This window comes from Orycteropus afer, unplaced genomic scaffold, assembly GCF_000298275.1.
Source record: "Orycteropus afer afer isolate SDZICR_OR568_19922 unplaced genomic scaffold, OryAfe1.0 scaffold00006, whole genome shotgun sequence".
NCBI lineage: Eukaryota > Metazoa > Chordata > Mammalia > Tubulidentata > Orycteropodidae > Orycteropus > Orycteropus afer.
The window spans coordinates 17,652,351-17,668,786 of NW_006921593.1; the positions used below are offsets into that span (position 1 = coordinate 17,652,351).

A 16,436-nucleotide genomic window follows, 5' to 3' on the forward strand; every position below is an offset into this window, starting at 1 on the left:
TCCTGAGTTGCGCTTTGTTGGTGTATTTATTTGTTTCTGTGCATTTGTTCAGACTCCTGTTCTCGGCAGAGGGTACACGTTTCTGTAATGCACACTGGCGAGCATACACTGGGGGCGGGAAGAGGCACAGAGCCTGGCATTTACTTCACATTCCTGAAAACGGCTTGTTTTTCGCATTCCTGTGGAGGACTCAGGAGCACATCTCACCTCATCCCTGCGCCTAGCTCCCCATCCTCGGCCTTCGTGTGTGGGGCTTGTGCTGCATATTGGAGAGTAGGCAAGGATAAAGGGTGTTTGAATTAATGGATGATTACAGGGAGCATGGGTATCTCCCCCAGTGCCTGGTCTCCCTACTGACACAAGTCAGCTTTCACCCAGGGAAGCAGAGGTAGGAGGTAAATGAGAAGGGGGTTATGGCAAGGAGCTGGCCTAGGCTGGATAGGCCAGTCCCAGATCCACAGGGTGAGTCCTCAGGAAGGGGCGCAGGGGATCTTGGCACAGCCTGAGGCTGCCATAGGGGGAGTATCCCATTCATCTCGGGACCCTCCCCTCCACTCGGCCCTTAGCTGAGTCAGGCCCAGTTGGGAGCATGTCTCAGGTACTTGACACTTTGTTGTTGTGAACGTTGGTTTTCTTAGTGTGCTTTGAACCACTTATGGATGTAGAAATGTGGTTGGTGGTGGTCATCTAGCCAGCCTCTCGTGCAGCTCATCGTTTCTGATGATCTGTGGACCGATTTCTAATGATGTGTGGACCGATTTCTGATGATCTGTGGACCGATTTCTGATGATCTGTGGACCGATTTCTAGTGATCTGTGGACCGATTTCTAGTGATCTGTGGACTGACTTCTAGTGATCTGTGGATTGATTTCTGATGATCTGTGGACCGATTTCTGATGATCTGTCGACCGATTTCTGATGATCTGTCGACCGATTTCTGATGATCTGTGGACCAATTTCTGATGATCTGTGGACCGATTTCTAGTGATCTGTGGACCGATTTCTGATGATCTGTGGACTGATTTCTAGTGATCTGTGGACCGATTTCTGATGATCTGTGGACCGATTTCTAATGATCTGTGGACTGATTTCTAGTGATCTGTGGATTGATTTCTGATGATCTGTGGATTGATTTCTGATGATCTGTGGACCAATTTCTGATGATCTGTGGACCAATTTCTGATGATCTGTGGACCGATTTCTGATGACCTGTGGACCGATTTCTAGTGATCTGTGGACTGATTTCTCTCATCTGTGATTACTGTCCCCTTCTACTGCTGAGGTGGTTTCCCGGCCTCCTCTGTGCTGTCTGGGCCTTCGGGCAGCAGCAGCAGCAGGTGTTCTCATCGCGTTCCAAGGTTTCCAGGCATCCTCATGCAGGCTGACCTTCCCTCTGGAATGTGGGGTTTGGGGTTGCTGGTTGCAAAGGGCCACACTGAGGCCATTAACCTGATATGGCCTCTTCCCCCAGCAGACAGCTGTGAGGAGCCTCTGCTGCCTGCCCTGCCCGCCTCGTCCTTCAGTAGTTCCTCGGAGCTGTCCAGCAGCCACAGCCCTGGGTTTGCTCGGCTCAACCGAAGAGACGGTGAGTCTGCTCTTAACCTCTCATAGCCCACGAGGGGGCTCTCTGATTTTCAACAGTTCTTGCATTTCTCTTGACAAAATACTGTGAGTGACTGACTTATCCACTACACAGAAATTAAATGTTCAGATAAATACTTACACAGATTTCTTAGAACGCTCTGTTTGAAATGTGTGCTATGAAAACATTACCTATCCATTGATTGGGAGCTCTGGTGGCGCAGTGCTTAAGGCACTTGACTGCTAACCAGAAGGTTGGCGGTTCAAAGCCACCCGCCACTCCGTGGAAGGAAGGTGGGGCAATCTACTTCCATGAAGATTTACCGCCTCAGAAATGTAGTGGGGGTTGCTGTGACTCAGAATCGGCTCGATGACAGTGGGTTGGGTTTGGTTTAATCACCTTCTTTGAATTTTTTTTTTAACTTATTTTTCTCCTCAACATTTGACCTCATTTATCACAGGGAAGTTTGGCCAACCCAAGAGGATATAACTTATATCTGATGTTTTAGGTGTTTTAGATTTTCACAATAGACAGACAGACAGAGGCATTTTACACATATTGCTTATTACAACACAGATGTTCAGAAATGTTATGACACGTATGGTTTTATATGTATTTAACTTTTTAAATGTAAAATGTCATTATTTCACTATTTAAGGTGGTGAAATGTAGGCCATATACAGTCATAGGGAATATTTGTTGTTGTTTGGTGCCGTCCAGTCGGCTCCAACTCTCAGCGACCCTGTGCACAACAGAACGAAACACTGCCCCATCCTACGCCAGCCTCACAGTCCTTGCTATACCTCAGCCTGTCGTTAATGACCATTGTGTCAATCCATCTCATTGAGGGCCTGTACTTAAGTTTGCTCCTCTTTTAACGACTTCATGGTATATGTCATCAGCGATGCCACTGAGTCCCCTTTAACAAAAGAGTGTGAGGAGCCAGCAGGAAGCCTTGACTGATCATGGCATGAAAGACCAGCACACCCTCTGGCATTTCCACCTGGGTCTACAAGCCCGCCCCCCAGAGCCTGGCCTGCAGCTAGTCCCCAATACACCACTCTGGCTGGACCCATCTGGATTCCTTCCCAAGTTGCCACAACCCACAGAGTGGGGTCCTGCAGCCAAGGGCATTTCAGAGGGACCACACGGCCCTGTGGACGCCTTGCCCAGGAGCACTTGCTTCCCAACTGCACCTCGCCCTGCCCCCAGCCCCAGCCCACTGCACCCTGAACCTGTCCCTTTCTGCACCTTCGACTCAGGCAGTCTGAGAACTACTATGCTTTATGCCTCAACTCAGGGAACCCGGGCATTTGCAGCCTCCACAGGAGAAATGTGTTCTTGTTCCTTGTTTGGAAATGTCCCCTAGCAAGCTACTCCATGCATGCCTAAATGGGGTTTTTTTTTCTTTTTTTCCAAGGACATTTATTTGAGCTCCATTACAACTGAAATTCTAATATCTCCCTCTGAGTGGATCAACTTTATCACTGAAACAACAAGTAAGACTAGATTAGAGCCTCATCCTAAGGCTCAGCTCGATTTCCCGAAAACTGTTGCAGTGAAGACAGAAGCATGGTGTGTGGTGATGACGTGTAGTAAGAGAAAGAGAGAAAGAGGGTTTGGGGGTTCAGTGCTCACTCAGGGAGCACCGGTGGCATAGTGCTTAAGGCACTTGACTGCTAACCAGAAGGTTGGCAGTTCAAACCCACCAGCCACTCCTTGGAAGGAAGATTGGGCAATCTACTTTTGTAGAGATACTGCCTCGGAAACCCAAGGAGGCATCGCTGTGAGTTGGATCCAACTCGACGGGAGTGAGTTTGGTTTTTTGGTCAGTGCTTGCTCTTCACTTCTTTTGGGAGAAACAACATTTTTCCTTTGGAAACAACGGATTTTACATTTCCGTCAGTTACTCTCCAACTTTTCAGCTTATGCAACAAAAACAGGTAACGCGATTAAGCTGAGGAGTTTTCCTCCACTTTATCTATTAGTTTAATGACTGGCAAGTGTGTAGATTCGTTGCTGGATGGCAAAGCCCCATTCCCCATGAAAGCGCGCACACAAGGAGCAGTGGTCCACCATCATCGGAGATCATTCTCATTCCTTATTTCCCTTCAGCTCATAATGAAGCAAGATGCCAACCTGAATGAATTTATTTGCATGTTAATTAAGCTTAAAATGGCCGGTTTTAATTATCTTTTACTTGCTAGTTCATTGTTTTTGATTGGTTTTTATTTTCCTTTCCTCCCCGCTGATAGCCTCCAGCATCACAAAGGAATTGCACATTGGGAATGAGTTATTGGAGGCTGCACAGTGATTCTGTTGTCTTAACATTGCTCATCAGATGTTGATCAGGCTGTGAAAGGTGGCGGGATGAGCTATCTGAACATGAATGACTGTCTCAATAAATAAATCACCCAGAGAAAATGGGAAACAGTGGCTTCCCATGGAGAGTCCGGAACCTCGCAGCTGAGAGCAGCAGGCAGAAAACAAGTGATTCCCTGATCAGACGCTCAGGGTATGCACGTGTGTGCGCCCAGTGTGGTCAGGACAGTTGTTCTGTGATAAGAACTGATGGCTTCAGTGTGGGGAGAATGAGGACAGCAGGGTACAGAAGGAAAGGATCAAGCCCTCTTGGGCAGTGGCGACTTGGACACCTCACTCAGGTCCTCCTCCCTGACTGTCACTCCATGTGCTGTGGGAGCTTATCACTCTGTGAGCACAGTCGCTTACAGCATTTTTACTGGTAGCAGGAATTCAGCTTGTCCCTGAGAGATTTCACAGCTTGGGAAGAAGAACCCCGGACCTCAGGACAGTGACTCAGTGACAGTACCAGCAGTGTTGTAGTGGCACTGAATGCCCCTTTTCCTCCCGCCTCTGTTCCCTACAGAGCTCAGCTATTGTTTGAAATTCTTATCTCCTTAAGAAAATCACTGGTACCCCCATAAGAAGATGCTACTCCCTAGGAACCAGTGAGATGATTTCCAGGTTGAATTATGGCAGTGCAGGCTCATGCCAAGGAGGTTGCTGAGGTGGTGTGTCACCTGTGTCACTGAGAGAGCTCTGGTAGCATGGTGCCTAAGGCACTTGACTGCTAACCAGAAGGCTGGCGGTTCAAACCCACCAGCCATTTCTCGGAAGGAAGGTTGGGCAATCTACTTCAATAGTGATACTGCCTCAGAAACCCAAGGAGGGGTCACTGTGAGTTGGGTCCTACTCGACAGCATGTAACAACAACATCTGTGTGGACAACAGTGAAGGAAGACTTTGTGCACAGGATGAGTGTTTAGTTCCTTCCAGAGCTGGCATATGGCTTTCTCTAATTCTCTTTTATCTACTGAAAAGGATAAAATACTCCTCTTTTGGCTGAAAAAGCATACCTGCATGGGTCCACCATCTCACTCATTGCCACTGAGCCATGGGCTGCCTGGTCCTTTGGTAGAAGAGTGGATTTCCAACGTTCATGGATTAAAGCAAATGTCTTTATAAAGACATTTATATATATAGTGGGATGGGTGTCTCACACAGTGTGGACAAAGGCGGCCCCAAGGCAAGTGTCAAGCCAGCTCTTGACCCCCAACAGTTTCTTTTATCCACGGGAGGTAGGAGGTTGGCAGGAGCAGATGTCAACCCCATGGTTTGTTGGTGGTGCAAATGGTTAACACGCTTGGCTGCTGACCATGAACTTGGAAGTTCGACTCCACCTACAAGCACCCTGGTAAAAGGTCTGGCTCCTACTTTTGAAAAATCAGCCATTGATGGAAGTCAGTTCTCTGACATACATTAGACATCCTTATGTCAAAGTCAACTTGATGGCACCTGGCTGGTTAATTTGTTGATTTCTATGGTGGTCTCTCGCCTCACTTTCTATAGTGATCTCCCACCTCACTTTTGAATTTGGGAGCAGTTGGCAAACACTGTCTTGGGGCCTCAGCCAGGTAGAGAGAGGCAGCACCTCAGGTGACATCCTGTAAAATGTTAATTCTTGGGAGTTTCTTGTGGTCACTTTATAGTCATCATTGGATAGATTTGACTCAGTGCTCTGTCTGCCACATACAGAAACAGAAGAACGATACAGTAAAGACGTCAGTTTTCCCAAAATCCATATGCATATTTTAGCTAAATTCCTATTAAAGTCCCAGCAAGATTTTTTTAGCTATAGGCAAGCTGATTCTAAAACTTACATGAAATAGTGGAAGAATGTGAATAAAATAATTTTGAAATGGAAGAATAAAGTGAAGTAATCGGGTTACCTAATTTCAAGATCAATGGGACATTAACAGAGAACTCAGAAATAAATCCAACCAGGGTGCTTAATGGAACCTTGGCAAAGTGTGAAACCAGCATGCTGGAAGAAAGAAGGCCTTCTCCCCAGCGGATCTGGAGTGGTTGGACATCCACAGGCTACAGGAGAGGACTTGACCGCATTCTCACACCTTCTGTGAAAACAGTATCAGCTGTAAAATCTTAGAGAAAAAGTAGGAGGAAACTTCAGAATCTGGGTGAGACTTGAAAACAAATTCTGATCCATAAAACAAACCAAATGATGATAAATTGGCCTTCATCAAAATGGGGAAAAAATTGCTCTGTGAAACTTTATTAAGGGAAAGAGAAGCAAACCACCGTGGGGAAAACTGTTTGCAAGTCACACATCTGACTAAGGATTAGAATGTTAAAAATATAAAGAATTGTCTCTACTCTACATTAAAAAACAAAGAATCCAGTTAGAAAATGGGCAAAAGACAGGCACTTCACCAACTAGGATGTACTCTATGCAAATAAACACCAGGAAAAGATACTCAAGGTTATAGCTTAAAATACAGATGAGAAGCACAATGCCATAGCTGTGTGCCTATGAGAATGGCTAAAGCAAATGCTTGTGTGAGTACTGAATCCTGGTAGGGACGTGGACTGACAGCTCTCTTGCTCGCTGTTGGGAGTGTAAACTGGTTAAACAGTTTGGCAGATCCTTAAAAACTAACCAGCCTACTGCCATATGACCCAGCAATTACACTGCAGGCATTATCTCAGGGAAATGAAAACTCATTTTCACACAAAAGCATGCACATAAATATTCATAGCAGCTTTATTTGCCTCAAACTGGAAACAGCACAGACTTCTTTCAGTGAGTAATTTTTAAATGAACTTTAGTGCATTTATGGGATGAATAGTATGTGATAGAAAGGAAGGAGCGATTGATACATACAACAACCTGGCTGAATCTCCAGGAACTCTGACTGAGTGAGAAAGCCAGTCCCAAAAGGGTACATATACTGTAAAATTTCATTGATAGCACATTCTTGGAATCACAGATGTAAAAAAGAGGACAATATATTAATGGTTACTTTGCCAGGAGTAAGGAAGAAAGCAGGTGTAACAGTGAAAGGGTAGCTTAGGCCATCCTTGTGATGATGAGAATGTTTTGATTCTGAAGGTATCAGTGTCAAGATCAATACAAGGTATAGTCCAGTGTTGCACTAAGATGTTACCGCTGGAAGAAACTGCATAAGTGTCCAGGGGATCTCTTCACACTATTCCCTGCAACTGCATGTGAGTCTACAATTGTCTCAGAATAAAAGATTTCATTTTTTTAATGAAGGCTAAATTAAGGCATTTCCAGATAATCAAAAATGAAGAGCTCATGGCTAGGGGAGTAGCCGTAGGAGAAATCCTCTAGAGAGGCCTTCTGGCTGAAGTGAAAGGGCTCGACATCACCACCAGTGATCACTGGTCCGAGAATCACTGAAACACATATTGATATTGGGATTAAATTATTTAGTGGCTCTCGTCATAGCTGAGTTAGGTATGTTGCATTAAGAAATTTTTTCTGTGTGGTAGCTTTAGCTAGTGAATGTGTGGACAGACTACTTCCACTGTTTTTGGAATGCTTAGTCATGGAGAGGCCTAAGATAAAAATATTAGATCTGCACCGGCTCATCCCACTTACTCTAGAGACACAGAATTATTTGTGAAGAAAATTTCCTTCATAAGCCCGGGACATGTTTGATTGGCAGGCTTGGCCAAGGTTTGTTTCTCATACCACCATTCTTGTGGTTGCTATCAGGTGCCGTTGAGTTGTTTCCGTCTCTTAGCGTCCCATTTATGTACAACAGAATGCAGCCTTGTCTGGTCCTGCACCATCGTAATAACTGCTGCCAAGTTCGAGCCCATTGTTGCTGGTACTGTGTCAATCCATCTTGCTTAGGGTCTTCCTCTTTGCTGACTCTCTACTTGCTTCTCCAGGGATTGGTCCCTCCCTGGTCCCTCCTGAAAACATGTACAAAGCCCATGAGACAAGTGTCACCATCCTTACTTCTAAGGAACATTCAGGCTATACTTCTTCCAAGACAATTTGTTCACTCTTCTGGCAGTCCATGATATAGTCAGTATTCCTCACCAAAACCATAATTCAAATGCATCAATTCTTCTTCAGTCTTCCTTATTCATTGTCCAACTTCCACATGCATATGTGTCTATTGAAAATACTGTATGGCATGGGTCAGGTACACCCTGGTCTTCAAAGTGACATCTTTCCTTTTAAAAGTGATCTTTTGCAGCTGATTTGGTGAAAGCAATACATCTTTTGATTTCTTGACTGCCGTTAATTGTGAATCCAAGTGAAATGAAATCCTTGACAGTTTCGGTCTTTTTTCCGTTTATCATGATATTGCTTACTGGTTGAGTTCTGAGGACTTTCATTTCCTTTATGTTGCAGTGTATTCCATACTAAAGGCTGTGGTCTATCATCTTTATCAGTAAGCGCTTCAAGTCGTCTGCATTTTCTGCAAGCAAGCTTGTGTCATCTGCTTATGGCAGGTTGTTAATGAGTCTTCCTCCAATCCTGATACCACAGCCCTCTTCATATAGTTCACCTTCTTGGATTATTTGCTTAGCATACTGATTAAATAAGTGTGGTGAAAGGGTATATCCCTGACATACCCTTTCTTGATTATAAACTATGCAGTATTCCCTTGTTCTGTTTGGACAACTGCCTCATGGTCTGTGTACAAATTCCTCATAAGCACAGTTGAGTGTTCTGAAATTCCCATTCTTCTCAATTTTATCCATAATTTGTTATGATCCACACAATTGAATGGCTTTGCATAGTCAATAAAACAGGTAAACATAAAGATTTAATGTGGAAGAAATAATCACATTCTTGACATTTGAAGGAAAATATTTCCATGGTTTATAATTATGACATTAACATATTGAAAATGTTTATACAGTATTATTCTAGTCTATCACTATCACCAGAAAGATGTTTACCTGTGTTTTATTGATTATGAGAAGGGATTCAACTGTGTGGATCATAACAAATTATGGGTAATATTACAAAGAATGGGAATTCCATTACACTTAATTGTATTCGTGAGGAACTTGTTCGTAGACCAGGAGGCAGTTGTTCAAACAGAACAAGGGGATACCACATGGTTTTAAACCAGGAAAGTTGTGCTTACAGATCATAGCCTTTCACTATATTTATTCAGTCTATATGCTGAGCAAATCATCTGAGAAGCCCGACTGTTATGAAGAAGAATGTGGCATCAGGATTGGAGGAAGGCTCACTAACAACTTGCAATATGCAGATGATTCAGCCTTGCTTGCTGAAAGTGAAAATGACTTGAAGCACTTACTTATGAGGATCAAAGACTGTGTTATGTATTACACTTCAACATAAAGAAAACAAAAATCCTCACAATTGCACCAGTAAGCCACATCATGATAAATGGAGAAAAGATTGAAGTTGTCAAGGATTTCATTGAACTTGGATCCACATGCTAAGTTATCATGCTTCATTATCATGCTTAGTAATATAGATGGTCATTGAAAAGGGGAAGACCCTCAATGAGATGAACTGACACGGTGGCTGCAACCTTAGGCTCAAGCATACCAAGGATTGTGAGGATGCCAGGACCAGGCAGTATTTTTTTCTGTTGTATTTAGGGTCACTATGAGTCAAAACCAACTTGGCAGCACCTGACAACTCATAGCAACGTCACTGTCACTATTATCTAAGCAAATGTCTGTCGCTTATAATTGCAAAGGGAGTGTTTTGTTTCTAGTTTTATGTCCTATTGACTAAATATTATGAATAATTAAAACATTCTTTCTTCAAAGAAGAATACAGGATTCTGCAGCTGTAAAATTTCAATGGATCCAAGATTGAAATTTTCACTTATTTTTCCCCAATATTAATGTTTAATTGGCATCTTGAATTTAACAAATGTGTGTACTAATATAATCACCTCACCAATAAAACAATTAGATGTGTCCATGCCCAGGAAGTTGTCAAGGATTTCATATTACTTATTTCCATTATCAACACCAATGGAAGCAGCAGTCAAAAAATTGGATGACGTATTGCACTGGGAAAATCTGCTGCCAGAGACCTCTTTAAAGTGCTGAAGGGCAAAGATGTCTTCTTTGAAGACTACTGTGTGCCTAACCCAAGTCTTGGTGTTTTCAGTCACCTCATATGCATGTGAGAGCTGGGCAGTGAATAAGGAAGACTGAAGAAGAATTTATGCTTTTGAGTTGTGGTGTTGGTGAAGAATACTGAGAATACCATGTACTGCCAAAAGAACGAACAGGTTTGCCCTGGAAAAAGTGCAGCTGGAATGTTCTTTGGAAGTGAGTATGGCCAGACCTCATCTCACCTACTTTGGTCATGTTGTCAGAAGGGACCATTTCCTGGAGAAGGATGTCATGCTTGGTAAGGGGAGGGTCAGCGAAAAAGGAGAAGGCCCTGCATAAGATGGACTGACACGGTGGCCACAATGATGGGCTCAGATAAGCAAGGATTGTGAGGCTGGCGCAGGACCAGGCAGTGTTTTGTTCTGTTGCACACAGGCTTGCTATGAGTTGGAGCCAATGGCACCTAACAATGGCATGCCCAGAAAATGTCCTCTTGCCCTTCCCCTATGATCCCAACCCAAGGCAGCACTGTTCTGATTTCCATCACTTCAGAAAATAGTATTTCCTTTTCTGGAACATAATGGGATACTATATAGTCTCTTTCTTCTTGTTGTTTAATTGTGATTTGGGTGAAATTTTAATAGCAAATTGGTTTTCCATTCAATAATTCACACACGTTTTGATTTGATTGCAATCCCCATGATATAATCTCATTCTTTCCACCACCTCCCTGTATCTGCCTTTCCTTTTGTCCTTCTTTCATGTGCCTTCTTGTCTTCTGGGCTTTATCCCTGGGCAAATGCTGCCTCTTTTTTTAAAAACAAAAATCTCTTTGATTGATTGTTCCAAGGAATACATACTTCCCTTGTGTTACTGGTCAGCTGAAAGTTGAACCACAGGGGTGAGTTTGCTCCAGGCTCGAAAGGTGTCTAAGGACCATAGTCTTGGGGATTCCACCAGTCTCTATCAGATCAGTAAGCCTGGTCTTTTTTTAATATTCTAAGTTTTGTTCAACACTTTTTTCCCTCTATTGGGACTTTCCAATGTGATTCCTTTCAGAGTGGTCAGCAGTGGTAGCCAGGCACCATCTAGTTCTTCTGGTCGTAGTGTCATAAGGGCTAAGGTTTGCATGGTCCATTAGTTATTTGGACTAATTGTGTCCATGTGTCTTTGATTTTCTTCACTCTTCTTTGCTCCAGATGAATAGAGACTAATAGTTGCACCTTAGATGGCCACTCACAATCCTTTAAAACAACAGTCACTGCTCACCAAATTAGGATGTAGAACATTGTCTTTGTGGACTGTTACACTGTTTGACCTTGATGCCCCCTGAGACTGTGATCCTTAACCACTGGACCCAATGACTAATTCCTTCAAGGTGTTTGATTATGGCTAAGAAGTTTTCGCACTTTGTATGTTCTATTATATTCAGGGATATATTTGCAGTACATATAAATATGAATGTAGCAATATCCTCTGTCAAACCTATACATATTTGTGAATCTAGACTTGTTGCCTTCCTGCTCGTGTTCATCTTGCATGTCTATCCATGTATCCACTCATATATTGTTGTCATCACTGTTATTGTAGGACCATGTATATGATAGTACTTACCTATGGGAGCTCTGGTAGCATAGTGGCTAAAGCACTTGACTGCTAACCAGAAGGCTGGCGGTTCAAACCCACCAACTACTCCTCGGAAGGAAGACGGGGTAATCTACTTCCGTAGTGATACTGCCTCGGAAACCCAAGGAGGGGTCGCTATGAGTCAGATCTGACTCCACGGCACATAACAACAACAACAACGTACATATTTGTGAATGTACATTCGTTGTCTTCCCACTCATGTTCATCTTGCACGTCTATCCACTCATATAGTGTAGTCATCACTGTTATTGCAGAACCATGTATATAATAGTACTTACCTATACATATTTGTGACTATACACTCGTTGTCTTCCCACTCATGTTCATCTTGCATGTCTATCCATGTATCCACTCATATATTGTTGTTATCACTGTTATTGCAGGACCATGTATATAATAGTACTTACCTTTGCTGCCTTTGACTCTTCTGCTTCTTCCAGTGTCTTCCTTTGCTTTGATCACTTTGTGATGACCTCCCTCTTATTTTTATGGCCTTTCCTTCACCCAAGTTAATACATGTCTATCTTCTAGTTAGTGATTTACTCTCTCTTCCCCTCCTATCCCTGGTGACCTTCAAAGAATGTTTCTTTTGTGAGTAAGCCTTTTCTTGACATTTTGTAGTAATGGTTTCATATAATGTATGTCCTTTTGTGACTAATTTCACTCAGCATAATGTTCTCCAGCTTCATCCATGTTATGAGGTGTTTCACAGATTCACAGTTATTCTTTAACATCGTGTAGTGTTCCATTGTGTGTATATACCATAGATTGTCCATCTGTTGATGGACTCTCAGGTTATTTCCATCTTTTTTCTATTGTAAACAATGTGTTTTAAACATGGGTATCAGGGAAACAATTCCATTTATAATAGCCACCCAAAAGACGAAGTACTTAGGAATAAACCTAACTAGAGATACAAACCAGCCACTCCTCAGAAGGAAGGTTGGGCAATCCTACTTCCGTAGTGATACTGCCTCGGAAACCCAAGGAGGGGTCGCTATGAGTCAGGGCCGACTCGACGGCACACAACAACAACAACAAAAACAGAGATACAAACAAACAAAACACCCTACACAAAGAAAAAGACAAGAGTCTAAGGAAACAAAAGAGACCTATGTAAGTGGAAGAATATACATGCTTATGGACAGGAATGCTTAACATTGTGAAAATGTCAATATTACTCAAAGCTGTCTACAGATACAATGCAATCCCAATCTAGATTCCATCATCATTCTTTAAAGAGATGGAAAAACTAGTCACTAGGGCCGATGGCCAGAACAGGTAAGGGGGAAAGCCAGGAAGTGGGTGGAATGGTTTGGAATGGTTAAGGGAGATGAACTTCTCTGTCAATTTGTCGTACTGTGGTGGCTTGCATGTTGCTGTGAGGCTGGATGCTGTGCCACCAGTGTTACAAACACCAACAGGATTGCCCGTGGTGGACAGGTTTCAGCAGAGCTTCCAGACTGAGACAGACTTGGAAGAAGGAAGAGGCCATCTGCTTCTCAAAGAATTGGCCAGGGAAAATCTTACGAATAGCAGAGAAATACTGACTGATATATTACTGGACAGCTTTATGAATAGCCCTCAAACACTGTCCAAATCAATGCTGGAAGATGAGCCCCTTAGGTTGGAAGACACTTAAAAAACAACTGGGAAAGGGCTGCCTCATCATAATAGAGCCAACCTTAATGATACAGATAAAGTAGAGCTTCCAGGACCTCTCTTTGCTGATGTGGCACAACTCAAAATGAGAAGAAACAGCTGCAAACATCCATTAATATTCGGAACATGGAGTATACGAAGTATGAATCTAGGAAAATTGGAAGTTGTCAAAAATCAAATGCAACACATAAAAATTGATATCCTAGGCATTAGTGAACTGAAATGGATGGGTTTTGGTCATTTTTAGTCAACCATATGATCTGCTATGCCAGGAATGACAAATTGAAGAGGAATGGCATGGTTGGTATTCATCACAAAGAATGTTTCAAGATCTGTCCTGAAGTACAGTGCTGTTGGTGATAGGATAATATCCATACATCTATAAGGAAGTCCAGTTAATACTACTATTATTTGAATTTATGCACCAACCACCAAAACCAAAGATGAGGAAATTGAAGATTTTACCAAATTCTGGAGTCTGAAGTTAACCGAATATGCAATCAAGATGTGCTGATTATTACTGATGATTGGAATGTGAAAGTTGGAAACAAAGAAGAATCACTGTTGCTGTTGTTAGGTGCCATTGAGTTGTCCCCGACTCATAGCGACCCTATGCACAGCAGAACGAAACACCGCCTGGTCCTGAGCCAGCTCCATGATTCTTGCTACACTTGTGCCCATCACCACTGCCACCATGTCATTCCACCTCATTTAGGTGGACCCCTCATTTAGGGGTCAATCTACCCCTCTTTTGTCGACCCTCCATCTTACCAAGCATGACATCCTTCTCCAGGGAATAGTCTTTTCTGACAACATGAACAAAGTATGTGAGATGAAGTCTGGCCGTTCTCGCCTCCAAGGAGCATTCTGGATGCACTTCCTCCAGGGCAGACCTGTTAGTTCTTTTAACAGTGCATGGTACTTGCAGCATTCTTCGCCAACACCACAGCTCAAAAGCATCAACTCTTTTTGGTCCTCCTTATTCATTGTCCACCTCTCACATGCCATATGAGGCGATTGAAAATACCATGGCTTGGGTCAGGGGCACCTTAGTCCTCAAGTGGACACCTTTGCTCTTCAGCACTTGAAAGAGGTCCTTTGCAGCTGATTTCTCCAGTGCTATACATCATCTGATGTCCTGACTGCTGCTTCCATTGGTGTTGATTGCAGTACCAAGCAATGTGAAGTCTTGGACAATTTTGATCTTTTCTCCATTTATCGTAATGCTGCTTATAGGTCCAGTTGTGAGGATTTTTGTTTTCTTTATATTGATATGTAATCCATACTGCAGACTGTATTCGTCAATATTCGTCAGTAAGTACTTCAAGTCATCCTCACTTTCAGCAAGTAAAGTTGTGTCATCAGCATATAGCCAGTTGTTAATGATTGTTCCTCCAATCCTGATACCACGTTGTTTTTCATATAGTCCAGCTTCGTGGATTATTTGCTCAGCATACAGATTGAATAAGTGTGGTGAAAAGATACAACCCTGACACACTCCCTTCTTGATTTTAAACCATGAAGTTTTCCCTTGTTCTCTTTGAACGACAGCCTCCTGATCTATGTACAGGTTCCTCATAAGTACAATTAAGTGTTCTGGAATTCCCATTCTTCTCAATGTCATCTGCAATTTGTTATGATCCACACAGTCGAATGCTTTTGCATAGCCATTAAAACACAAGTAAACATCTTCCTGGTATTCTTACTTTGAGCCAAGATCCATCTGACACCAGCAATGATATCCCTCATTCCACATCCTCTTCTGAATGCAGCCTGCAGCTCTGGAAGTTCTCTGTCAATGTACTACTGCAACCATTTTTGAATTATCTTCATCAAGATTTTACTTGCATGTGATATTAACAATATTGTTCGATAATTTCCACATTCTGTGGGATCCCCTTTGTTTGGAATAGGTACAAATATGGATTGCTCCCAGTCAATTGGCCAGGTAGCTGTCTTCCAAATCTCTGAATGGCATAACTGAGTGAATGCTTCCAGCAGGACATCCATTTGTTGAAACATCTCAATGGGTATTCCATCAATTCCTGGCATCTTGTTCCTTACCAGTTCCCTCAGCACAGCTTCGACATCTTCCCTCAATTGGTTCTTGATCATATGCCACCTCCTGAAATGGATGAAGACCAACCAGTTCTTTTTGGTACAGTGACTGTTTATTCCTTCCATCTTCTTTTGATGTTTCCTGCATCATTCAATATTTTGCCCATGTTGTTGTTAGTTGTTAGATGCTGTCAAGTCACTTCCAATTTACAGTGACCCCATGCACAGCAGAATGAACACCGCCTGATCCCATGCCAGCTACGTGATCCTTGCTGCCCTTGAGCCCATTGTCGCAGCCACCATGTCAATCCATCTCATTGAAGGCCTTCCCCTCTTTCGTCGACCCTCCCCACCTTACCAAGCATTGAATTATTTTCAGTAAGATCTTACTTGCGTGTGTTATTAATGATATTGTTCTATAATTTCCACATTCTGTGGGATCACCTTGCTTTGGAATGGGTACAAATATGGATCTCTTCCAGTCAGTTGTCCAGGTAGCTGTCTTCCAAATCTCTTGGCATAACCAAGTGAGTGCCTTCAGTGCATCATCCATTTCTTGAAATATCTCAGTGGGTATTCCATCAATTCCCAGAGCCTTGTTCTTCACCAGTTCCTTCATTGCAGCTTTGACTTCCTTCTTCATTACCATTGGTTCTAGATCATATGCCATCTCCTGAAATGGATAAAGATTGACCAGTTCCTTTTGGTACAGTTACTCTGTGTATTTCTTCCATCTTATTTTGATGTTCCTTGCATCATTCAGTGTTTTTCCCTTAGAATCTTTCAATATTGCAACTTGAGGCTTAAATTTTTTCCTCAATTCTTCCAGCTTGAGAAATGCCAAGTGTGTTCTCCCCTTTTGGTTTTCTATCTCCAGGTCTTTGCACATTTCATTATAGTAACTGGGTTTGTCTTCTTGAGCTGCTCTTTGAAATCTTGGGTTCAATTCTTTTATCTTGTCATTTCTTCCATTTGCTTTAGCAACTCTCCACTCAAGGGCAAGTTTCAGAGTCTCTTCTGTCATCCATTTTGGTCTTCTCTTCTTTTCTTGTCTTTTTAGTGACCTCTTGCT

At 42.8% G+C, this 16,436-nt stretch overlaps 1 protein-coding gene across 1 annotated transcript in view; it reads left to right on the forward strand.

Annotated features, from left to right (window-relative positions):
- Positions 1-321: 321 nt before the first annotated feature.
- LOC103198982 (contactin-associated protein-like 4) overlaps positions 322-16,436 on the forward strand; it is a 204,763-nt gene continuing 188,648 nt past the window's right edge. Inside the window, exons 1-2 of the mRNA XM_007943199.1 lie at positions 322-325; positions 1,472-1,585. Coding sequence (XP_007941390.1) covers positions 322-325; positions 1,472-1,585 — 118 coding nt within the window. The remainder of the gene's footprint in view (positions 326-1,471; positions 1,586-16,436) is intronic.